This window comes from Scyliorhinus canicula, chromosome 9, assembly GCF_902713615.1.
Source record: "Scyliorhinus canicula chromosome 9, sScyCan1.1, whole genome shotgun sequence".
Taxonomy (NCBI): Eukaryota; Metazoa; Chordata; class Chondrichthyes; order Carcharhiniformes; family Scyliorhinidae; genus Scyliorhinus; species Scyliorhinus canicula.
The window spans coordinates 80,025,343-80,050,920 of NC_052154.1; the positions used below are offsets into that span (position 1 = coordinate 80,025,343).

The 25,578-nt window shown below is 48.7% G+C and overlaps 1 protein-coding gene across 3 annotated transcripts in view; it reads left to right on the top strand.

The window, feature by feature from the left end:
- The window catches only part of ndrg4 (NDRG family member 4), a 259,801-nt gene that overhangs the window by 108,004 nt on the left and 126,219 nt on the right, over positions 1-25,578 (top strand). For all 3 annotated transcript variants that reach the window (XM_038807026.1, XM_038807025.1, XM_038807024.1), the window contains one exon: positions 1,776-1,820. In XM_038807026.1, coding sequence (XP_038662954.1) covers positions 1,776-1,820 — 45 coding nt within the window. Of the gene's footprint in view, positions 1-1,775; positions 1,821-25,578 lie in introns of those variants that run through there.

Here is a 25,578-nt window from a genome sequence, read left to right on the forward strand (position 1 = left end):
TGCCTCGTCCCCCGATGCAAACAAAAATTTCCCGGACTCACCTGGTTCGTCCACATACTTGCAACCGGTGCCTTGTATAGCAACTGGACCCAGTCCACAAGCCCCTGCCCGAACCCAAACCGCCCCAGCACCTGCCACAGATATTCCCACTCCACCCGATCAAACGCTTTCTTCGCGCCCATTGCCACCTCCACCTCCTGACGCTCCAAAGGCAACATAATTACATTGAGTAGCTTTGTCACATTTGCCGACAAATGTCACCCTTTCATGAAACCCGTTTGAGCCTCGCCTATCACTCACAGGACACAGTCCTCGATTTGCGAAACCAACACTTTCGCCAACAACTTGGCGTCTTCGTTCAGCAATGATGTCGGGTGGTACGACCAACACTGCTCCGTATCCTTGTCTTTTTTCAATATCAGGGAGATGGATGCCTGCAACAATGTAAGGGGAAGTCCCCCCCCCCCCCCCCCCCCCCCCCCGTCCCTATCATTATACGCCCTCACCAACAGTGGCCCCAGGTTCTCCACGAACATTTTAGAAAACTCCACCACTAACCACTTATTCTAATTAGTGGTGAGATAATTTCAACCAATGAAAAAAAAGGTTTTCCTACTATCCACTTACTTCATGTCCAACCATAACTCACTGAGCAATATCACAGGCAATGGCACCATTTAGCTCTGTTGGCTGGAAAGCTGGTTTGTAATGCAAAATGAGGCCAACAGCACAAGTTCAACTCCCGTATGGGCTGAGGTTATTCATGAAGGCCCTATCTTCTCAACCTTGTATCTCGCCTGAGCTGTGGTGATCCTCAGGTTAAATCATCACCAGACAGCTCTCCCCCTCAAAAGGAAAAGCAACATACGATCATCTGGGACTTTGGCGACTTTATCACTGGTGATCCATTCATATTAATATATATTTGAATTCATAGCAATTTGAATTGATATTGTGCCTTAACAAGGAAAGCAAAAGAAAATATAAAACAGCAGCATGTGGCACAGTGGTTAGGACTCGGACTGTGGTGCTGAGGACCCGTGTTCGAATCCCGGCCCTGGGTCACTGTCTGTGTGGAGTTTGCACATTCTCCCCATGTCTGCATACAGCGAGACCCTATATTCGGCATTCACCGCACAATCTCTCTCCAGTCCCCCGATGCCCTAAGCGCCATTGCCAATGGATCTATCGCTAAAGCAAAGAGCAAGGGGAGAGCAGGCACCCCTGCCTCGTCCCCCGATGCAACCCGAAATATCCCGGACTCACTTAGTTCGTCCACATACTTGCAACTGGTGCCTTGTATAGCAACTGGACCCAGTCCACAAGCCCCTGTCCCAACCCAAACTGCCCCAGCACCTCCTACAGATATTCCCACTCCACCCGATCAAACCCACAACCCAAAGATGTGCAAGGTAGGTGGATTGGCCACACTAAATTGCCCCTTAATTGGAAAAAAAAATTGGGTACTCTAAATTTATTTTTTTTTAAAACAAGAAAATATATAGACGATGGGAAAAATTTCAACCCTTAAAAGATCTTTTAAAGTACTTAAGTGCCGCTTAGCTCTATTAAAATGGTTGCCATACTAATGGTTAAGACACTTGAAATGAAACTGTGATGGGCAGATCTCTGACTGTGGTTTATGGTTGATTGAGCCCCTCCCAACCCCTGAACTTGTTAATTAAGCTGATTAGCATTTAAAATATTGCAGTGCAGCTAATGAAGATTTTCCATTATTGCTCCATATGAAGTGCTGTATTTTTCTCTTTTTGTAGGATAATTGCGATGTGTTCCTGCCCCCCATGGACTCAAACTGGCAGGTACTGTACATCAATTAGTTTTGTCATTGTACGACTATAGTCTTGAGTTCTGCTAAGACCAGGGTAATTTCTGCGGACAGAATCGGTGTCTGATGCCGTGTGAGCCATCTTAGGAATTCTTTATGCTTGTCCTGCTGCCCTAATTTAAAACATCCATTTTAAGCCTACATTCAAAATATACTTTCTCCCAATGATTTAGCTTGCTCTTGCCAACACTACATCTTGGGTGAAGAATGGAAACAGGCAATGCTTCACACCACTGCTTGATAAGAAAACTAGTTGCCAAAGTCACCATGTATCTGGGCAATTTTCAGATACACGCTGGCGTAACCAGGCCTCATGATTCTCTCATCACAGCAAATGTCTGCCTCTGCTTGCTAACTTTTGGTCCAAGAGCAAAACAGACCAGGAGGAAATTGAAGGTGAAACCTTCATTGCAGCACACCATGCCATAGTGCTGTGCTTCCAAGAGTTGTTGTACTTCAAAGGATGGGAAGAAGGATGAGAGATTCATGGGATCCTTGTGAAAGACAGTTCAGTGACTAAGAGTTGAATGCAAATTAGATCAATAGGTCAGAGATGGTCACATGGAGGAAATGAGTCTGGTGATGTAGGGGGGAAGAAGTTGGGAACTTGGGGTGGGATTAGGGTGGGGGGTGGATGTGGAGACAATAGCACATAATGTAGCTGCACAATTAGTCTTAATCATTGAAAATGAAATCCATAAGCTCCTCACATTTGGTAGTGCGGATGGAGGGACAGGAGTGCAATACAAGTTGGTCCTTGGCGGAAGAAAAATAACTTCCCCCACAGTAGTCATGAGGTTTGGACTAGCTATGGAAAAGGACAAACAGCAAGCTGGAGTAAAAATATTTAATTGTTGATGACCAACGAATCTAGCTCGGGTAAATTGGAATCAAAAGATTGGCAAGCAAAACTGTAATCGGACATCTTTTAAGAGGAAGATTTGAGTACAGTTGAGGTACATTCCAATGAGGGAAAAGGTAGGACATCCAAAGTCAAAACTCCCTGGAAGTTGAAAGAGACAGCGAGCAAGATGAAGCAGAAAAAGATTATGATAGATCTCAGGTTGATGATGCAAGTGAGAATCAGGCTTAATATAGAATGTTGAGAGGAAGTGAAAAGTGAAATGAGAGGCAGAGAGAATTCGAGAATAGACTGGTAGCTAACATCAAATGCAAACCAAATGTCTGTTTTGTGTATGTAAATAGTAGACAGGTAGTAAAAGGAGGGATGTGGTTGATAGGAGATCGAAAAGAAAATTTGCACTTGGATGCAGAAGACATGGATGAGATGTTAAATGAGTACTTTGCAATTATCTTTATTAAAGAAGGAAATGCCACCAAAATCACAGTCAAAGAGGATGTAGTTGAAATATTAGATGGTCCGAACATGGATAAAAGGGAGGTATTAGAAAGACTGAATGTATTTAAAGTAGATGAGCGCGATCTTCCGGCATTGTTACACTCAAGTTCAAGCGTAACAAAGCCGGTGAATAGCGGGAGAGGCCAAAAATGGGAACCATGCCAGGCACCAAACAGTTTGCGATGCAACCGGCCTGTTTCCATCGGCAAATTCGGAATCACACCGTAGCGTGGCAAGAAACCAATCATCACCTCTTAAGCCCCATTTCCATACAATTAACTAGAGCCACCCCATATCCAATGGCCTCTCGTCATTTATCGGCCTTCCCAGCAAGTGCTAACGATGGCGCCGATTGCTACTCCTTTATAAAAATTGAACCTGATGGAAGGGCTTCTGTGGGGAGCCGAGGAGGGGAGTAGCAATCGTTGCTCATAGGTAAAGAAAACGGGGGCACTTGCTTTGCCACCCCAGTGCTCAGCAGGGGATGGGGGACCCTCTGCAGGGGTGGGCCGCCATGGGAGGGTTGGGGGGGAGCCATTGGCGAAGGCAACAAGGGGGCACCACCATGCCAACCCTTGGATCCCAACCCCATTCCGGGGGCAACCCATGTCCCTTCCCGTCTGCCCCACCAATCACCCATAACCCCTACCGACTGCAGAGGCCTCTGGCTGTGTGGCTGAAGGCTACCACTAATAGGGAATTGGCAATCCAAGGGTTGTTATGGTCGTGCCATTTAGTTAACCCCCCCGCCCCCCCCCCCGCCCCTCAACCTCCCACAGTGGCCCACCCCTGTGGAGGGTCCCCCATCTTGTGCTGAGAACTGGGGTGACATGGCAAGTGGTTAAGTGAGCACTTGACGCATGCCAAGCAGGTTCCCATTGGTAGGCAGGCCATGTGGCATGGGAGAGTCATTGCCTAGCATTCTGATTGCACCTTGATGCCTGGACACTGTGGGGAGTCAATGACACACACGCAGCAGCCAACATCCGAATGCCCAGAGGCCGGTTCCAACATACTTAGCTGTGTAGCTAACCCGACCTGACTAGCCCAAACGCCCAACAACTGTCCCGCTCCAATTTCCCTCTTGTGATCAGACCTGACTATCCCCCACCACCCGACTCCCTGTCCCGGTTCCCCCCAACCTTACACTCGGTCACTCATACATTGCCTCAATCGCCCAATCCCTCACCCACCCACTTACTCCCTCACTCCCTTGCCTGCCCACCCACTCCCTAACTCACTCTCCCACATTACCACACACCCTCCTGCTCACACACTGAGAAGCATGGGGATCTTTAAACACTTATCAGAAGACGCCAACTAGTACCCTGAAGTAGTTCTGCAGGATCCTCCATCATAAATCGGAGCCTTTTTAATACATCCAGATAAATGAGTAGTTTTCTGTCTGATCAAAGTTGGACAACCTGATGGTCAATAATTCGGAACAAAATTGCGTCACTTGGACAGGTGTGGATTAAATGAGGAAAGCTAATAAAGATTTGTTAAAGGCAAGTCATGTTTAACTAACTTGCTTGAGTTTTTGAAGTAACAGAGAGGTTTGATGATGACAATGTGATGTATATTGACTTCCAATAGGCTTTTGATATTCCAATAGAGTTTTGATAAAGTGTGAAGTTGCATCAAATAAAAATGACAGGAAGTAGAAAGTAGTGGTGAAGGATTGTGTTTTTGGATTGGAAGAATATATTTAGTGGGGTTCACAGGAGTTGGCACTGGGACCTGCTTTTTGAAATATATACTATTGATTTGGACTTGTACAGGGCACAATTTCAAAATTTTCAGAAAACAAGACTCGCAAGCACAGTGACATTCGTGAAAGACTTCAAGAGGAAACAGGTGGTTGAATGGACAGCTATGTGGCAGATTAAGTTGAATGCAGAAAAGTGTGAAGCGATACATTTAAGTAGGAATAAAGAGGAGAGGCAATATGAACTAAAGCATACATTTTCAAAGAGGACACAGGAACACAGTGGCCTGCCTGTATAAGCATAAATTAGTGAAAGTGGAAGGGCAGGTTGAGTAAATGTTTACTAAGACATTTAAGATCCTGAATTGGTTGTGATCTTCCCTCTCTAGTTAAAGGTAAAGAGTAAAACAAAAGCAAGGAAGTTATGGTGAAAATTCAGCCTCAGCTGGAATATTGTGTCCGACTCTAGGCCACACTCTTGGAAGGCCCTGGGGTGGGGTTCTCCAGAGCAGAGAATTTTGAGAGAAGATTTGACAGAAGTGTTCAAAATCAAAACGTTTAAACAGAATATATAGAAAGAAACTGTTCCCATTCGTAGAAGGGCCTATAATCAGAGGACACAGATTTAAAGCAACTGCCGAAAGAAAGGCAACATGAAAATCCTTGTTGTGCAACAAGTGGTTATGAACTGCAAAGGGCAGGAGGCAGGATGAGCTGTTGCAAAGAGCCAGCATGGACTTAATAGGCTGAATGACCTCCTTCTGTGCTGTAACCATCCCGTGATCCTCCAGAATAATCCTGGAGTAAGGAAGATTTAACCTGTCTTTGACCGGGGAGTTTAAATTATTTTCCATCTGTTTTATCTGATTTCACCTTGCCTGCACAATGCAGAGACAGTTCACATTTCCTGTTTCTCTCCCTCTTGTCTGATTCTCCCATTCTTATACTCATTAAAAAGTAATTTTACCCTGTCCCATTATATGAATCATTATTTTTAACCATCTACCCTTCCTCCACCATGACAAAACTGAAGGCCTTGGGCTAGATGTTTGGCCACCACCCAGGCTGGGATTGGGGGCAAGTGGGTCTGAATATTAGCATTACCAATCAGCATGTCGGTTACTGGCACCATTCTCCCTCATGACAGGTATATAATTAGGCTGGTTAAGAACCTCAAGTCCAATTGAAGGAGGCTGGCTGGAATTTCCCGCATTGGTAGGTGCCAGGTTAGATGCTTGGAGATGGGCAGGAATGCTCGTGCCCCAGGCAGGCCTGATGGTCCTCCCAGCCTGTCTGGGTGTGAGAGCAGCCATAGGCAAAGGCGTTCCCCCTCCTACCTCCCCACCGTATCCTGCCACTGCCGCAGTGGCTGCCTGGCTGCAAGAACCATTTTTAAATATAAGATTTTTAAAAAGATATAGAGGACATCTTCATTTTCAAGTGCCCTCTCCGTTATAGTTATCCTCTATTCAAGCCAGCTGCTCCTCGCCAGCTGGAAAAACTCTATTTGGATCCCAATTTCAACATTCCACTGTCCTTAATTGGATGAAGATCCTGTCTCCCATGTCAATTAAAGGGACATCCTGGGAAAAGTCCACTGAGTGACTGTTTTCTCCAGGGGTGAGTTTGGGATCAGAAAACAGTCCCAATTTCTGTCCCTGGAGGGAAAATCCAGACTCCTCTCTCCTTATAGAATAATGTGAAAAAATAGCTGGATGAATGGTGGGATGAGTCAGGTGAACTTTGCTCTCTTTTCAATCTCCTTACAGTCCTACAGTAACAGGCTCTTGGACCATGAAAGTGATAGCATAAGCATGATACCACCACCACAAGAATGCCAATGTTACAGATCTCTGTTCTTGAGGCTTATGGAAATTTTTGCTGCTTACAGCATAGCATTAAAACGCCTGTCAGATTGTTAACCAACAGAGTATTTGCTATATTTAGTCAAGGTGTCGGCCACACAATTTACATGATGAATTAATAACGATCCACTTTCAACTCAAACTATGAACCAAAATCTAATAGCCATCACATGAGAACTGTGAACATTCAGTCCATTGCTCTCTTAGTAACTCTTATGCTTATTTCTTAACTGAAGAGAGTTCAGTTCCTGTTAAGAAAGCAAACACAGATTTTAAATTTCAATTTTGTTCAAATATCACTGTCTCAATTAACACCTGCCTCGGGTGCCAGTGTAAGTTGGTCACAGCTTCCAGGTGCTAATCAGATTTATTTTTTGGTTTTGGATGATTCATTGGCTTCAAACAAAATAACCCAAATATGTTTAGAATACAACCAGCAGGTTCTGTGAAAGAAAGAAATGAATCGTAATTATATAACGCCTTTCACCACCGTAGTGCAAGGCACTATCAGCCAATGAATTACTTTGAAGTGTTGTAATGTAGAAGGAAATAGCTGGTAATTTGCACATAGCAAGCTCCCACAAGCAATAATGGGATAATGACCAGAGAATCTGTGTGAGAGACAGACTTGCAAGATACTACTCTGCAAGGAGCTGATAGAGGCTGCTTAGGCATGAAATACCCTGCCTGACACAGCAGTGGAAGCCAAATCCATAATCGTTTTAAATGGGAAGTGCAGAGGTTATGAGCAAGGCAAATCTTAAAAAGGGTTTGGGGAATGAGCTAAGTGGATCAAGAGCCAACACAGAATCATTGGGCTGAATAGCCGACGACCTTTGTGATGTAAAATTCTATGAGCTGATTTTTCTTTGCAGGCATGAGTGGTTCTTCTTTGATTTGTGCTGCTTTAAAATCCAAATGAATCGCAATCGCTAATAGCACTTAATTTTCTGGTCTAACCTCATTTTCATAAAAAGACCCACTCAGATTGATTGGGAGAGTGTCCCATTAATAGGAGAAAGCATGTCTGCCAAATATAAAAGGACAGGACAATTAAGGGGAAGTATCTCAAGCAGAGGATAAAAATTCACAACGCTTCCAGAGGTGTACAATCTTATCATCATCATTCCCCAAGGCTGAACGTGTAGACCAAGATAACGTCAAAACTGCTAGTATGAGTCTGTATACCTGGGGAAATGCAATTCAGCACTGGCTGCTTCTTTGATTGCTGAAATCCAAAGGGTGCTGTATTGAATGCTTGTAACAACAACTTGGATTTGTTTAATGCCTTTACCAAATAAAATCTCCAAGGTGCTACACAGGAGCGTAATCAGACAAATTAACTTTGAGCCAACGAAGTAGACATTTAGGCAAGAATGCAAAAGCTAGGTCAATGTGTTAGGTTTCAGGATGGTCTTGAGAGGCCAGACAAAAGGAAGCAGTGAGGGTTAAGGAGGAGGTTCTAAAGCTGAGGGCCTTGGTCGCTAAATTACGAATGTTAATGGTGGGATGAGGGACATGGGAAATTAACCAGTGTTGGAGAATGTTTCTCCTCTCACCATCCGCCTGCAAACAGGAAGCTGTTTTTGATTTGCATCCTCCTTTGTAAGCAGTGGCAGATTTCCCAACCCCTCGGTGTTGGTGTGATTCAATTGTCTGTGAATAATCTTACAGCAAACTCGAGATAGGATGAACTTGGCATATACTCAAACCGTGAGCGGACAAGGGTTGCATCATTTCCTCATTTGCGTTCACACAGTAAAAGAGAGATGGAGAAAAAGATTTACAGTGCAGAGACTGCAAAGAAAATAAAGTTGTTTCCCGAGGATCCAGCATCAAAGTCCAATGAGGTATTGCTTCATGGAGATTGGCAGGCTGCAAAACCATTGCTGGATAATTCATTTTACCAGTGGAGTTGACTTTGCGCGATATGATATGCACACAGAGACAAATCATCTTAAGAGACATTGGTACAGAAGCAATGTAGATGGGGCCAGGTATTCAGTCTGGGCAGAGCTTCTTTTCTGTGGTGCTGCTATTTAGATGGTAAAATGGCAGACTGAGTTTTCAGTACAGCACGGCAATATAATTATTCCACCATCACATGATTCCCATCTTTTGACAATGTCTTATATAAAGGGTCTATATCTCTCCTATGGGTCCCTGAGACGGTTAAGTATCTCAGCCATTAAGAAATGAAAGGAAGATTGTGGGGGCCTTTGTCCTAGCAGACAAATAGCATCCAGTTGCCCAACCTGGGTTATGGCCTTTGTGTAACTTTCTTTGAACTTGGTCTATGCAGCCCACATGGATTAGTATCTCTTCAGAGATAATGAGGTGCAAGTTTCTTCAATGCTTCCAGGTAGCTTATTTTGGTCCAGGGTCACAGACCGATGTAGATTCAATCATTTTAAAAGGTCTTTGTCCAGTTTAAAACATTTTAGAAATAGCCATGAGGATGTATATAATGTACATTGTGAGGTCTCAGTCCCCTCACAGAGGAGTATAAATATCTCGCTCAGTTGCAGTGGTGGGAGGGTGTTACAAGGATAAGGATAGACAAGGGCTATGATTTAAATGCACGGATGGAAATTTTTCAAGGGCTGGTTTCTAGAATCGGGAACCAATATATAACAGTGAGCCAGAGGTGTTGGGTGTGAGTTAGGACATGGGCAGTAGAGTTTTGGATGGGAAGCTGAGCAGGTGAGTTTTGGAATAGGTAAATAAATACCTGACTCTGTGTTTCAGCAGCAGATGGGCTGAGATACCACAACAAAATATTGAGCTGTGAAGTTCATGAAACCATTGATTCATGTTCTGGGTTGAGTTCTATGCTGAGATTTCTTGCTTTCTCTTTTGGCTACATTGAATTATTTTCCTCTCCTGTGGGCTGATGCACGCTAGGGCATAGTTTAACAAGTGCTAGTATCCCTGAGATACTTCACCCAATAGCTGTTCTTGCATGCTGGTAGGGTATTTAGACATTGACGGGCCACAATTGAGATGTTGAACGTTGCCGCTATCTGGTAATCTCATGTACACAGTTTCCACTGATAGTCACTGGATAGAAGCCAAGAGCAGAGACTTTGGTTAAATGTTTTCATCTTCATTCAAGGTACTACGACTCATTGTAATGATGTACCATGTTCCAGCTGAGATCAGGGCAATTTTCTTCTTGTATTTTTCTTCAATACCGTTGTTTGATTTAGTTTAAATTTAGCGTTTGATAAAACGGCTCAAGTGTACAGTCATACGATTAGAAATAGGCCATAATTTTCAATATTTAAAATAAAGAAAATAAAATGTGATCCTCAGGCCAGTTGGATAATATTGCTAAAAAGAAACCCTGCCTGGCAGAGAAAGCATCTTCAGTGTCTGAGAGTATGCAGCGGGAGCTTCAAAAGCAAATACCAGTGATCCTTCACAGGATCAATAATTCAGTGATTTTTCTTTCCCTCTTTGAACAAAGTGAGTATACAACAGCTGACTTGCATAACTGCTGTAATATCCACAGTCTATCTCTCAGAATTATGGGCAATTTCTGGAAAATCTCTGAACTGTATTATGTCTTTGGCTGCCTGGACATTTAGACGAAGAGCTCTTTTAAAAATACAACAAGGTGAAGCCAATTTTTAAATCACATGCTCCTGTCTATTTAAAATCAAAATACAATAATTTTCCTGCTTGAAGCTTGGCTGACCTTCTGCCATAGGGGCTCCCTGTACAGATAGAAAGAACATACATTTCTACCGCACCTTTAGTCAGCATCCTCTGACATCCAAAACACTTATGCCAAATATGTAGTTTCAAAGGTCTGTAACTGTTATTACATAGATAAATTAAGCAAATCATATCCAAACAGTAATGAGATTCATGTCCAATGAATCTGATTTTTTTCTGTTGAGTGATTGTGTGAGAAATGTTGGCCAGGACACTGCAAACTAAATGTGTTTCTTGGGGTGGAATTCAATGGAAAAAATTCAAAGTTCATTTGTGGCGGGTTTTTCAGAGTGTTTCCCGCCGGCTCTGCCAGCGAGTTAACCACCGCTATCAAACAACACTTCGTCATTTTTTGGCCATGGGGAGTTTTTGACACTTTAGAGGGCGCAATTTAACTAAATGGGAACAAAGCCCCATAGCGAGCATGTTTAGCCGTATGTTTCCTGGCGCTCGCAGCACAGAGAAACACAAGGCTGTAAAGCACGACTCGCGTTTGATGAAAGGGCTGAACAGGGTACTCCGAGGCCGAATATAGCCCATTTTGTAGACTGAAGACATCAGCTCGCCGTAGCCCTCAGTGTAGCAAGAGATCAGGACACAATTTTTAACTGACTTCCCAATCTCTGATGCCCCGAAGCAATGCCCGACCCCCTCAAGCCCCAATGCGCTGCACATGCACAAGTCCCAACATGCTGCTTATGCACATGCCCCAACGCACCGCACATGCGCATTATCATATTATATTCCGAAATCTGAAAAATTCCAAAATCTGATACACCCTCGGCACCAACCTGTAGTGGGATTAATGAGATTGGAGAAAAATTCCAGGATCAGCACTAGATCCCATCCGGCTTCATGTCTTGTGAGACATTGGTTTGTGTCTTAGCAGTCAGCTGTGTTAAACATCACCTGGTGTGCCTCAGGATACCCACTCTGGTGTAGTCTCTGCCACACTTGCTGCAACTGAAGCAGTGGTTTGAAAAAGTACAGGATTCTCTATTTCCTCATCTCAGCCAGCTAAGCTCTCTGGGCGGGATTCTCTGTTGGCCGATGCCGGAATCAGGAAAAGCATTTGGGCGGAGAAGATCTTCCGATGCCAAAATCACGCAGGCGCTGATTTGACGCCAAATCGCAATTTTCCGTTCCTTGACAGCAGCGACAATGCATACCAGAACGCACGTATAATATGTGGTGAATGTATTATGACGGCCATTCACCATTGTATTTCATTGTACTATGTTGTTGCCCTTGCAGGCTCCACGTATGGACCATTGTATTGTATTGCACCACTTTGTATCAGGTTGGTGCCCTTGTGGGCTCTGCCCCCTCGGGGGAGGTATATAGAGCTGCTGCCCTGCAGGTGGCTCTCAGTGCAGAGCAGTCGCAGGCAGGCACAGTTCTAGCTGATTAAAGCCACAGTTCACTTCAACTTTCTGTCTTGTGTGGATTGATGGTCTCATCAATTTCATCAGCTACAACATCGCGATAGAAGCAGCCCTCAAACCTGACTGACTGGAACTCGACCCACAGGCAGCTGAAGCCAAAGAGATCTTTTCGCACTGGCTCCAATGTTTCGAGGCCTACCTCGCCACCTCTTCCTCGCCCTCCGTCACCGACGAACAGAAGCTGAGCCTCCTCCACGCCCGGATGAGCCATCGAATCTCCGTGCAAATCCTGAAACGGCAATACGTGAGGGCGGTGAACGAAGTATACGCGCGGCACCACCCCACCACTCGCTGACAACACCCTGGGGAATCGCTGGAGGAGTACCTATGTGACCTGAAAGTACTCGCGCGAAACTGCAACTACAAGGCCGCCACGGCCTCACAACACATGGAACTCGTCATCCGGGATTAAGAAGGTGATTAAGAAGGCAAATGGAATTTTGTCCTTCATTGCTAGAGGGATGGAGCTTAAGACGAGGGAGGTTATGCTGCAATTGTATAAGGTGTTAGTGAGGCCACACCTAGAGTATTGTGTTCAGTTTTGGTCTCCTTACCTGAGAAAGGACGTACTGGCGCTGGAGGGTGTGCAGAGGAGATTCACGAGGTTAATCCCAGACCTGAAGGGGTTGGATTACGAGGGGAGGTTGAGTAGACTGGGACTGTATTCGTTGGAATTTAGAAGGATGAGGGGGGATCTTATAGAAACATATAAAATTATGAAGGGAATAGATAGGATAAATGCGGGCAGGTTGATTCCACTGGCGGGTGAAAGCAGAACTAGGGGGCATAGTCTCAAAATAAGGGGAAGTAGATTTAGGACTGAGTTTAGGAGGAACTTCTTCACCCAAAGGGTTGTGAATCTATGGAATTCCTTGCCCAGTGAAGCAGTTGAGGCTCCTTCCTTAATGTTTTTAAGATAGAGATAGATAGTTTTTTGAAGAATAAAGGGATTAAGGGCTATGGTGTTCGGGCCGGAAAGTGGAGCTGAGTCCACAATAGATCAGCCATGATCTCATTGAATGGCGGAGCAGGCCCGAGGGGCCAGATGGCCTACTCCTGCTTCTAGTTCTTATGTTCTTATGGGACACCTATGTGGCTGGAGTCCGGTCCAACTACGTCAGATAGCGCCTGCTCGAGAAGCGCGCCCTCGACCTAGAAGAAACGGTAGAACTAGCCATCTCTCTAGAAGTAGTGTTTCAGAGCCTCAACGCTTTCCCCACCGACCCCCTCGTGGACACCCGACAAGAGAGTAACCCAGGCCTGTGATACGCGGCTGCCCGCCCAACCCAGGGGGCTACCCTGAAATTTCTGCGGCCAGCACCAGCACCCCAGGCAGCATTGCACGGCTCAAAACGCCATCTTTCTCGCCGCCCAACACATGCGACCGATGGGGGCCGCCATCTTGGGACCACACCACCACCTCTGACCGCAACTTGGCGTGGTCACCCTCGACCAGTCATGCCCAAAGCACCTCCGAAACTCCATGATGACTGTCCAGGTCAATGGACACGAAATGCCCTGCCTGTTTGACTCCAGGAGCACGGAGAGCTTCGTACACCCAGACACGGTAAGGCGCTGTTCGCTCCAAATCTCGCCCGCACTTCAAACAATCTCCCTCGCTTCCGGATCGCGCTCCGTGCAGATCCGGGGGTACACTGTCGTGAACCTCGCGATACAAGGCATAGAATATGCAAACTTTAAGCTATATGTACTCCCCGATCTCTGCGCTCCTCCTCTGTTGGGACTGGACTTCCAGTGCAACCTCAGGAGCCTGACCCTGAAGTTCGGCGGGTCCCTACCCCCTCTCACCGTTTGAAGCCTCGCGACCCTGAAGGTCGACCCTCCCCCGCTCTTCGCAAATCTCACCGCCGACTGTAAACCCGTCGCCACCAGGAGCAGGCGGTACAATATCCAGGACAGGAATTTTATCAGGTCCGAGGTCCAGCGACTCTTGCCCTGAAAAGATGCCTTGGGTTCTTTTCCTATTATGCCCAGTGGTTCCCCAACTATGCGGACAAAGCCCGCCCACTGATCAAAGCCACCATCTACCCACTGGTGGCTGAGACCCGCCAGGCATTTAGCCGCATCAAGGCAGATATTGCCAAAGCTGCAATGCGCGCAGTAGTTGAGTCCATCCCTTTCCAGGTGGAGAGCGACGCGTCAGAAGTCGCCCTCTCTGCTACCCTTAATCAGGCAGGCAGGCCCGTAGCCTTTTTCTCCCGAACCCTCAACGCCTCCGAGATTCAACACTCCTCAGTCGAAAATGAAGCTCAAGCCATTGTGGAAACTGTATGGCACTGGAGGCACTACCTCGCTGGTGGGAGGTTTACCCTCGTCACAGACCAACGGTCGGTAGCCTTCATGTTCGATAACACACAGCGGGGCAAGATCAAGAACGATAAAATCTTGAGGTGGAGGATCGAACTCTCCACCTATAATTACGATATTGTGTATCGTCCTGGGAAGCTCAATGAGCCCCCAGATGCCCTATCCTGCGGCGCATGCGCTAGCGGGCAAGATGATTGACTCCGGGCCATCCACAACGACCTCTGCCACCTGGGGGTCACCAGGCTTCTCCACTACATCAAGGCCTGAAACCTGCCCTGTCCACCGAGGAGGTCAGGGCCATGACCAGGGACTGCCAAATCTGTGCGGAGTGTAAGCCGCACTTCTATCAACCAGATAAGCCCACCTGGTGAAGGCACACCCGGCCCTTTGAGCGCCTCAGTATCGATTTCAAAGGGCACCTCCCCTCTACCAACCGCAATACGTATTTTCTTAACGTCGTTGATGAGTACTGCTGCTTCCCCTTCGCAATCCCTTGCCCCGACATGACCGCGGCCACTGTCATTAAGGCCCCACATAGTACCTTCACCTTGTTCGGTTTCCCCACTTACGTCTACAGTGACCAGGGCTCGTCGTTTATGAGCAACGAACTGCGTCAGTACCTGCTCCGTAAGGGCATCGCCTCAAGCAGAACTACCAGTTACAACCCCCGGGGAAACGGACAGGTGGAGAGGGAGAACGCGACGGTATGAAAGGCTCGGCTCATGGGTCTAGGAATCTCCCAGTTTCCCACTGGCAGGAGGTCCTCCCTGACGCGCTCCACTCCGTAAGTCACTTCTTTGCACAGCCACGAACGAGACCCCTCATGACCGCCTATTTGTTTTCCCGAGGAAATCCACCTCCGGGGTCTCGCTTCCAGCCTGGCTGACAACACCGGGGCCCATACTCCTCCGAAAACACGTGAGGAGTCACAAATCCGACCCCCTGGTCGAGAGGGTCCAGCTCCTTCACCCCAACCCCCAGTATGCCTGCGTGGCGCACCATGACGGCCGTCAAGGTACAGTCTCCCTCCGGGACCTGGCACTCGCAGGATCCCTTATGACCACCACCAACCCCCCCCCCCAACCTACACCGAACAGCATTCCTGTCCCTATATGGCCTCCACCCGTCCTACTATACCCCCTTCCCCCATCACCGATTTACAGGGATGAAGCTCCAGAAGCCACGCTCCCGGAGTCCACACCTGTGCCCGCATTGACAAGTTCAATACCCGTGCCCCCACCAATGACTTCAACACCCGTGCCTGCAGCGAAACCAGAACTCAGGCAATCGCAGCACATGATCAGGGCGCTGGACAGACTCAACCTGTGAGCCACTTCACCCCTGCTGGACTTCAATTTTTTTAACATGGGGTGAATGTGGTGAATGTATTATGACAGCCATTCACCACTGTATTGCATTGTACTATGTTGTTGCCCTTATGGGCTCCACCTATGGACCATTGTATTGTATTACACCATTTTGTATCAGGTTGGTGCCCTTGTGGGCTCCGCCCCTAGCTCCGCCCACTTGAGGGGAGGTATAAAGAGCAGCTGCCCTGCAGGCGGCTCTCAGTGCAGAGCAGTCGCAGGCAGGCACTGTTCTCGCTGATTAAAGCCACTGTTCACTTCAACTCCCCATCTCGAGTGGATTGATGGTCGCATCACAGTAAACACAGTTTGCACATGATTAGCGGTTTCCCCCCCCCCCCAACCACTAATGTTCAATATTATCCAATTCCTGAAAGTGCATAATGAATAACGCCCATGAATTGTAGAATCCCTCCATCCATCCCCTCAGTTCAAACTTAACCTTCTCAAGAGTCAAGAATTCAGCAGGTCCCCCCGCCACGCCAGGACACAGGGTGGAGAGGCTGCTCTCCATCCCAACAGGATCCGCCTTCGGGCGATCAACGAGGCGAAGGCTACAACATCTGCCTCCGCACCCGTTTCCAACCCTGGCTGGTCCGACACCCCGAATATGGCCTCCAGAGGGCCCGAGTCCAGTTTCACGTGGACCACTTTAGAGATTACCCTAAAAACCTCCTTCCAGTAATCCTCCAGCTTTGGACAGGACCAAAACATATGAACATGAACCCCCCCACAACACACATCTTCTACGCCCGGCTCCTCCTCGCCCTTGTGAGGTGTGCTCTGTATACCACCTTCAGCTGTATTTGCCCCAACCTCGCGCACGGGGTGGAGGTATTCACTCTCCGGAGCACCTCACATCAGAACCCCTTCTCCATATCCTCTCCCAACTTCCTCCCACTTTGCTTTGATCCCTTCCAGTGGTGCCTTCTCCTCTTCCAAAATAGCCCCTTAAACCGCCGACACTACCCCCTTCTCCAGTCCCCTTGTCGTCAGCACCTCCTTCAGCAATGTGGAGGCCAGCCCCACCGGGAAGCTCTATATCTCCAACCTGGCAAAATCTCAAACCTGCATGTATCTAAACATTTCCCCCTGCTCCAGCCCATACCTCGCTCCCAGTTCCTTCAATCCTGCAAACCGACCCCCAAGAAATAAATCTTTTAGTGTCTTAATCCCCTTTTCCTCCCATTTCCGAAAATTGCTGTCCTACTTCCCTGGCTCAAATCTGCGGTTCCCCTGAATCGGCATTTCTCTTGACCCTGCCCTCAACTCGAAGTGTTGGCGAAACTGCCTCCAAATTCTCACTGAAGCTATTGTTACCGGACTCCCTGAGTATTTCCCCAGGGCTATCGGGAGCAGCGCAGTTGCTAGCGCCTTCAATCCCGACCTCGACCCCCTACACAAGCTCTCCTCCATTCTCACCCACTGGAAATCAATCCCTCTGACCCAGCTCCGCACGTTCTCCACATTCGCCACTCAGTAGTAATACATCAGGTTCGGAAGACCCAAACCCCTGCCTGTCTTCCTCTCTATAGTAGCACCTTTCTAACTCTGGCCACATTCCCTCCCCATATGAACGAGGTAATCATTCCTTCAATCTCTCTAAAAAATGCCTTTGGCAGGAAAATCGGTAGGCATTGAAAAATAAACAGGAATCGCGGCAACACATTCATTTTAACCGCCTGTACCCGACCCGCCAGCAACAGAGGGAGACCATCCCACCTTGCCAGATCAGCTTTCACTCCCCCCACCAAACTACAAATGTTGAACCTGCAGAGTCCCCCACTTCTGAGCAACCTGCTCCCCCAGTCCCTGCCCTACGGAATGGCAGCCCCCCCCCCCCCCCCCCCCCCCCCCCCACCCCTGACGCCATCCCCGGCCGAGACACCACAAAAAATACTCACTCTTGTCTAGATTTAATTTGTACCCCGAGAAAGACCCAAATACCCGAAGCAGCTCCAATATTCCCCCTATTGACAAACTCGGTTCCGACACGCATAACAAGTCATTGGCATATAAGGACACGATATGCTCTATCCCCCCAGCACTATCCCTTTCCATATCCCCAAACTTCTTAATGCGATGGCCAACGGCTCAATCGTGAGTGCAAACAGCAGGGGGGATGTAGGACATCCCTGCCTTGTCCTACGGTGGAGAGAAAAGTATCTTGAGCTGATGTTATTTGTGCGGACACTCACCCTCTGCTCCATATATAGTCCGACCCGGTATTTTCCAGGCCTCTGCAATTCTCCTCCTCCGGTGGGCCGGATTGCCAATGGCACAGTTCACTTAAAATATTGTGAAACCGCCGTCATAGCTGATGAGGGAAAGAGAGAGGAGGTAGGACACAGAGAGGCATAACTATTTGCTGCCGGGCCGGACACTGGCTGGGGTGGGGGGGCACTGTCAGGGCCGGGCGAGGGGGATTAACCGGGGAACAGGCCGATTGGCTGGTGTGACCTCCCAAAGGATAGGGCAGTTTCCAGGCAAGGTCCACCATCACCGTCGCCTGCAAGGCAGCCATCTTGCAGCCACCCACTGACCACCCACCTAGGCCCTTGGTTCTGCAGAGTGACACTGGCTGTACGGGTGCCGCCACATGCCACCCACCCGGCCACCACCCGCCGGTGGCCCAGCCAGGGCAATGCTCACAGTAGCCCCTATAGCATAACAAGACAATCGAGTAGTATATCAGCCTGGAATAAATACTGACATTGTCAGTTTTGTACTTGAATGTGAGACATGTCAGTGAAATCCATCCACAACAGTGAGATCAGATTGCATATTTCTGAATTTCGGCCAACCATTTCTCACATGGCTGATTACTCGTAACATTACATCTTTTTCAGTCTCCGCTCTGATGAGCTTGAGTTTTTCATCAGGGACTGGAAGAGTTTTAGCTAGAAGTTTCGCTTGAGCTTCTATTAGTTGAACTATCTCCGGTTGCAGTTCATCTGTTTCTGTAGCATGAAGTGGGGGCTGCAGAGCATTCCGCTAGAAAGGGCAGTGCCACCTGAGAGCATGCCGCAGAGGAACAGGTGTCAGCCACCTGGGATGGAGGAGAACGTGCCAAGGAGGCACATGAGGCCTTGTGTGTACCTGTCATTCAAGGACCTGCCGGACTGGGCATGCCATCGAAGACTCCAGCTGAGCTGAGAGACAATGCGACATGTCTGGCAGATGATGGCACACCTGGCACTGCGGGTGTATGGTGGAAGGGCAGCCGCTCCCAGTGGCCCTCAAGGTGACTGTTGTCCTGAACATTTACGTGACGGGCTTCTTCCAGGCGCCTAGTGGGGATCTATCTGGGATCTCTCAGACCTCAGTGCACAGGTGCATCTGCGCCGTCACGGATGTCATATATACCCAGGCGGATCAATACATCCACTTCAATGTGGACCGAGCCCAACAGGCTGCCCGGGCAGCGGGGTTCGCCACAATCGTTGATATATGCCGGGTCTAGGGGGTGATCGACGGGATGCATGTCCCCCTACGAGCACTTGCGGATAACAGGGCGCTCTACACAAACCTAAAGGGGTTCCACTCGATGAATGTGTAGTTGATCTGTGTCCATCAGGTGAGCATCATACATGTCTGTGCCCGATACCCGGGCAATGTGCACAACGCTTTCATCCTGGTCACTCGATGATCCCTGACATGTCTGGCTGGGGGATTGGCTCCTGGGTGACAGGGGTTATCCACTGCGGTCGTGGTTGATGACACCTATGCGGAGGCCACAGATCGACATGGAGACCCGCTGCAGCGACGCCCATACAGCAACCAGGGATGTGATCGAGCGGTGCTTCAACCTCCTGAAGACGTGGTTTAGGTGCCTCGAACGCTCTGGAAGGGCCCTTCAGTATGATGCTTAGAGGGTCTTCCGCATCATGGCGGCCTGCTGCATCCTCCACAACATCGCACAGGAGGAGGGACACAAGGCCTCGTCCAACGAGGAGGATGCAGGGGAGGGCGAGGATGGGCAGGACATGGGGCCAAGGCAGGCAAGGGAAGCCGCACAACCGCACAATGCGTGCGCGAGGGCCAAGGCACATGGAACGCTCTGATCGCCTCCAGGTTCACCAACCGGGGGTGTGGGAGGTGGGGGGGGGGACAACTGGCCAGCCAACAACCCCTCTGGCTCTGCGACTGCATCTCCATGATTAATGGGATTGTCCAAACCAGAAGCCCGAAACCCGCCTGGACGGCAGCTAGTTCCTAGGGTCGGCCTGCCCTCCGACCGTTTGCTCCTACCTCCATCTGCTGTAACTGATCAGCTGTGTGGTGAGCACCAGAGAGTGTCCCAGGAGCCTCTTCACTAACATGCCCAACCAAGGTGAGTGTCTCTGGGATGGCGGACGGTGTTGGAGACAGCTGTGACAGAAAATCACTGTCAGCCTCCGACTCGAACTCCGGGGTCTCCTGAGTATCGGGTGGAGGGCTGGTGTCCGAGCTGCTCCCACCGATGCTCGGCTCACGGGTGTGCACTGGCTGTGGTACTGGCTGGGGCGGGGTATGTCAGATGGATCCGCCCCATCTCCAGCATATTAAGACGTGACAAAATGCATGATTAGACCATGGGCCGGGGTATGGTGGGGGTGAGCATGGGCGTGGGGATGGTGTGGGTTGGGTGGTGTGGGGGTGAGGGTGGTGTCCCCCCCCAAACAAGCAGCTGCCAGAGGTTCTAGCCAATGGCAGCTGCTGGCTAGTTGTTTGTGTCGATGTCCACTACCTTCATATTTCACTTGCAGAGAGCTCACTTGCAATCTTCAGCATTATCAATGCTGATTGATGGCGGAATGGCAACACCCTGAACCATGACGTTTCTTTTTGTGTTGTTGATGGTGTAACCAGAATCTTTACAGATGTGAGAGAGTCTGTTTGAAGCTGAAGATATTCCTCAGCATGGAATGTTAGTGCAGCATCTGCAGCATAGAGCAACTCTCTGACGAGGACTTGACATACTTTTGTCTTGGATCCCAGGAGGACAAGGCGGAAAGGTTTTCTGTTGGTTCTGGTATGTAAGAAGTCACCCTTGGTAGATGAACTGAAGGCATATGACAATAATAAAGATAAGCATATGCTGGAGAGTGTCAGTATCAAAACCTGTTTTAACCTCACTACATATATTGAAGGGTTCCAATGTTGCCCCATCATAGCTGACCTTGCACCTCAAGTTGTCATGGAGAGAAAAAAACACTTATCCGTAATTTACATTATGATTTGGACTTTGGAACAAATAATTCTATTCAAAATTTGCAGATGTTGCCAAATTGGTGGGTATAACTAGCACTGAGGAAAAATGCAACAAGAAGACATTGCAGGCTGGATAGCTAAAGTACCAAATGAACTATAACATTGACGCACTTACGTAGAAAGAAAGGCAGCACCTATACATACCTCGGAGAGTAAAAAAACTCAACGGGTAGAAGAGCAGAGCGATCCAGACAATCAGGTCAACAAATCATTAAAATCAACACTGCAGGTCAGCAAAACAATTAAAAAATATATATATTTTATTGAAGCATTTGTATTATAAGTTTTAACAGAATGAACAACCCCATACCAAGAAAAACAAAGCGCAGGCAACATGCTTACATAAACAATGCCCCAACAACAAATCCCCACCAACTTACCCCCACCTTACCTAACTCCCCATGCCTCCCCTTCCCCCCCCCCCCCCCCCCCCCGCCCCGCTGACAGCTTAGTCCAGGCATTGTCAACTCAGGGGCGCGACCCGTGGGTGGGTCGCGGGCGGGTGTCTGGAGGGTCATGGAGCCATCTATCGCGGCGCTCCCGATCGCGGAAATCCACGCACAACAGCGGCCTTCAAAATGGCCAGGAACAGATTTTTAAAACTGGCGTGGGCCGCGAAGGTCGGCCGGGTTGGGTCGTGAAGGTCGGCTTGCGTGGGCCGCGAAGTTCGGCTGGCGTGGGTCCTGAAAGTTGGCCGGGTTGGGTCCTGAAGGTTGGTCAGTTGGTAAAAATGGGCCCCAGAAAAAAAGTTTGAAAAACACTGGCTTAGTCCTTTCCAAAAAGTCGATAAACGGCTGCCACCTCCGGGCAAACCCTAGCATTGAGATCCTCAGGGCAAACTTAATCTTCTCAAACCTGAGAAACCCAGCCATGTCATTAACCCACACCCCCCCGACTTTGGGGGTTCCGAGTCCCTCCACGTGAGCAAGATCCTTCTCCGGGCGACCAGGGAGGCAAAGGCCAAGACATCAGCCTCTCTCGCCCCCTGGACTCCTGAGTCTTTTGACACACCAAAAATCGCCACCTCTGGACTCAGGATCACCCTTACTTTCAGAACCTCCGACATGATGTCGGAAAATCCCTGCCAGAATCCCCCAAGCTTTGGACATGCCCAGAACATGTGGACATCATTCGCGGGCCCAGCCACACACCACGCACACCTATCCTCCACCCCTTCAAAAAAACCTGCTCATCTGGGCCACAGTCCCATGTGCCCTGTCACCATCTTAAATTGTATAAAACTATGCCTGGCACAAGACTAGGATGCATTGACTCGCCTCAGGGCGTCCTCCCATAACCCAGCTTCCAACTTCCAACCCAACTCTTCCTCCCACTTCCACTTCACCTCCCCTATCCAGTCCATCAGCTCCTAATAGATTTCCAATACCTTCCTCTCCCCTACTCCTGCTTTCGACACTACCTTATCCTGTAGCACCTGGGGCGGGAGGTGCAGGAAGGTCGATACCTGCCTCCATTCAAAGCCCTTCACCTGCAAGTAACGGAACCCATTCTCTCCCGGCAGCTCAAACCCCTCATCCAACTCTTCCAAGCATGGATAGCTCCCGTCTATGAACAAATCCCCAAACCGCTCGATCCTCGCCCGCTGCCACTCCCGAAACCCCCCCCCATCCAGCCCCCCCACAAAACGGCGGTCGCCACATATCGGTGCCCACACCAACGCCCCCTCCCGCCCCATGTGCTGATGCCACTGTCCCCACACCCTCAGGGCCGTTACCAATACCAGGCTTGTGGAGTACCTGGCCAGTGAGAATGCCAGAGGCGCCATTAACAATGCCCCCAAACCTGTGTCCTTACATGAGGCTGCCTCCATCCGCTCCCACTCCGTCCCCTCCCCCATCTCCCATTTACTGACTATCGCTATATTTGCCACCAGTAGTAATTTATAAAGTTTGGGCGAGCCAAAATATACAGTAACAAATCGTCCACGTAAAGCGAGACCCTGTGTTCCACCCTCTCTGTCCTATCCCCTGCCAGTCTCTCGAAGCTCTCAGCACCATCGCCAATTACTCTTTAGCCAGGGGAATGAGCATTGGGGAGAGTGGACATCCCTGCCACGTCCCCCGGTATAGCCTAAAATAGTCAAAGCCCACCCGGTTCATTTGCACACTCGCCATCGGTGCCTGGTACAGCACCGAACCCAATCCACAAAACTCTGCCCAAACCCAAACCGCCCCAAAACCGGCAACAGATAGTTCATCTCCACCCGATCGAAGGCCTTTTTCGCGATCATGGCAGCCACCACCTCCACTTCTCGTCCCTCGGGGGTATCATTATCACATTTAATAACCTCCTGATATTAACCGCCAGATGCCTCCCCTTCACGAACCCCGTCTGGTCCTCCCCTATCACCCCTGGCACACAGTCCTCAGTTCACGAGGCCACGATCTTGGTCAATAACTTGGCATCCACATTGAACAGTGAGAATGGCCTATATGACCCACACTGCTCGGGATCTTTATCCTGCTTCAAAATCAAGGAAATTGAGGCATGTGACAGCATCAGTGGTAGCACCCTGCGCTCCCTCGCCTCATTAAACGCTCTCACAACAAGGTCCCCAAAAACCTTTTATAGAACTGCACTGGGTATCCGTCTGGGCCCGGGTCCTTGCCCGACTGCACCTCCTCCACCACTTCTACCAGCCCAATGGCGGCCCCTCCACCAGATCCTCTTCCACCCTCGGGAACTCCAACCCCTCCAAAAACTGCCTCATGCCCTCCACCGCAGCAGGAGGTTCCGACTCATATAGCCTGCTGCAAAAATCCCTAAACTCCATTCACCCTCACCGGGTCCAAAACGCGTTCTCCACACCCCCTGTCCTTCACTGTCCCAATCTTCCTCGCTGCTTCCTGCTTCCTCAATTGGTGCGCCAACATTCTGCTTGCCTTCTCCCCATATTCAAAAACCACCCCTCTCCCCCTCTTCAGCTGCCCAACCGCTTTCCCCATGGATAACAACCCGAGCACCATCTGCAGCTTCTGCCCCTCCTTTAACAGCCCCACCTCCGGGGCCTCCAAGTACTTCCTGTCCACCTGCAGGATCTCCTCCACTAGCCTTTCCATCTCCACCCGCTACACCTTCTCCCTCTGTCCCCATATCAAGATAAACTCCCCTCTCACCACTGCCCTCAAGGCTTCCCACAACCTGGCTGCCGAAACCTCCCCTGTGTCATTTCGTTCCACATACCCCGAATGGCCTCCCTCACGCGCTTACTCTCCTCGTCCGACAAAAAATCTACATCTAGCTTCCATTGCGGGTGCTGGCCCCCTCCCTTATTTACTCGCAAGTCCACCCAATGCGGAGCATAATCTGACACCACTATCGTTGAATACTCCACGTTGACCACCGCGCCAACAACGTCCCATCTAGGATAAAAAAGTCAAAACCCTCTGCATATGTGAGAAGATCAAAAATTATTTTGCCCTCGGCCTCCCAAACCTCCACGGATCCGCACCCCCCCATGTGCTCCATAAACCTCCTCAGCTCCTTCGCTACCACCTTGGGTCTGAAACCGTATTAAAATCCCGTTTCCCCCCATTATCAAATGATGCGAGTCCAGATCAGGGAACTTCCCCAACACCCACCTCATAAACGTACATTGTCCCAGTTTGGAGCATAAATATTCACCAGCACCAACAGCATCCCCTCCAATTTCTCACTCACCATCACATATCTCCCCCCCCCCCACCGAGTCAGCCACTATAAACCCACTTTGAACGCCACCTGTTTATTACTCAAAATTGTCACCCCCCCTCGTTTTTGAATCTAATGCTGAATGGAATACCTGCCTTACTCACCCTTTCCTCAGCCTAATCTGAGCCACAATCTTCAAATGTGTCCTGTATCATGTGAGAGTACCTTTAAGAAATGGGTGTTTATAAATGGGTGGGCATATAAAGATCTGTAGTGAGAGCACCTTTAAGAAATGGGTATTTATTACTGCAGTGATGTCAGAGAGTGGGTGGAGCTGGGCTGTCTGTCAGCTTTTTACTTTCGCTTTAGGCTTTTTGCTGCAGTGTGTTTGGTTTCATTTTAGTTTTGGAGAAGCTGCAATCACAGCAGGATGTGTAGTTAAATTTTGTCAATCATGTCATACATGTCAAGTGATAGGGGAACTTCAAGCAGTGATAAAACCAGCGCCCTTAATACCCATTCCAGCATTTGAGGAACCTTTTACAAGGGTCCTAATTGATTGCATAGGACCACTTCCTAAAAGGAAAAGTGGGAATCAATATCTTTTGACTATAATGGATATGTCTACTAAGTTTCCAGAGGCCATTCCGGTATGTAATATTACAGCAAAAAAGATTGTGGAGGAGTTATTTAAATTCTTTACCAGATATGGACTACCCACAGAAATACAATCTGATCAAGGATTGAATTTTACCTCAAGGTTATTCAAAGAAGTTATGGATAGCTTAGGAATAAAACAATTTAAATCAACTGCGTACCATCCAGAATCGCAGGGAGCGCTAGAAAGGTGGCATCAGACATTAAAGACAGTGTTGAGGGCTTATTGTCACGATTATCCGGAGGATTGGGATAAAGGAATTCCATTCGTACTGTTTGCAATTAAGAATGCACCTAATGAGTCAACCAAATTCAGTCCTTTTGAACTAATTTTTGGTCATGAGGTAAGAGGACCACTTAAATTGATTAAGGAAAAAT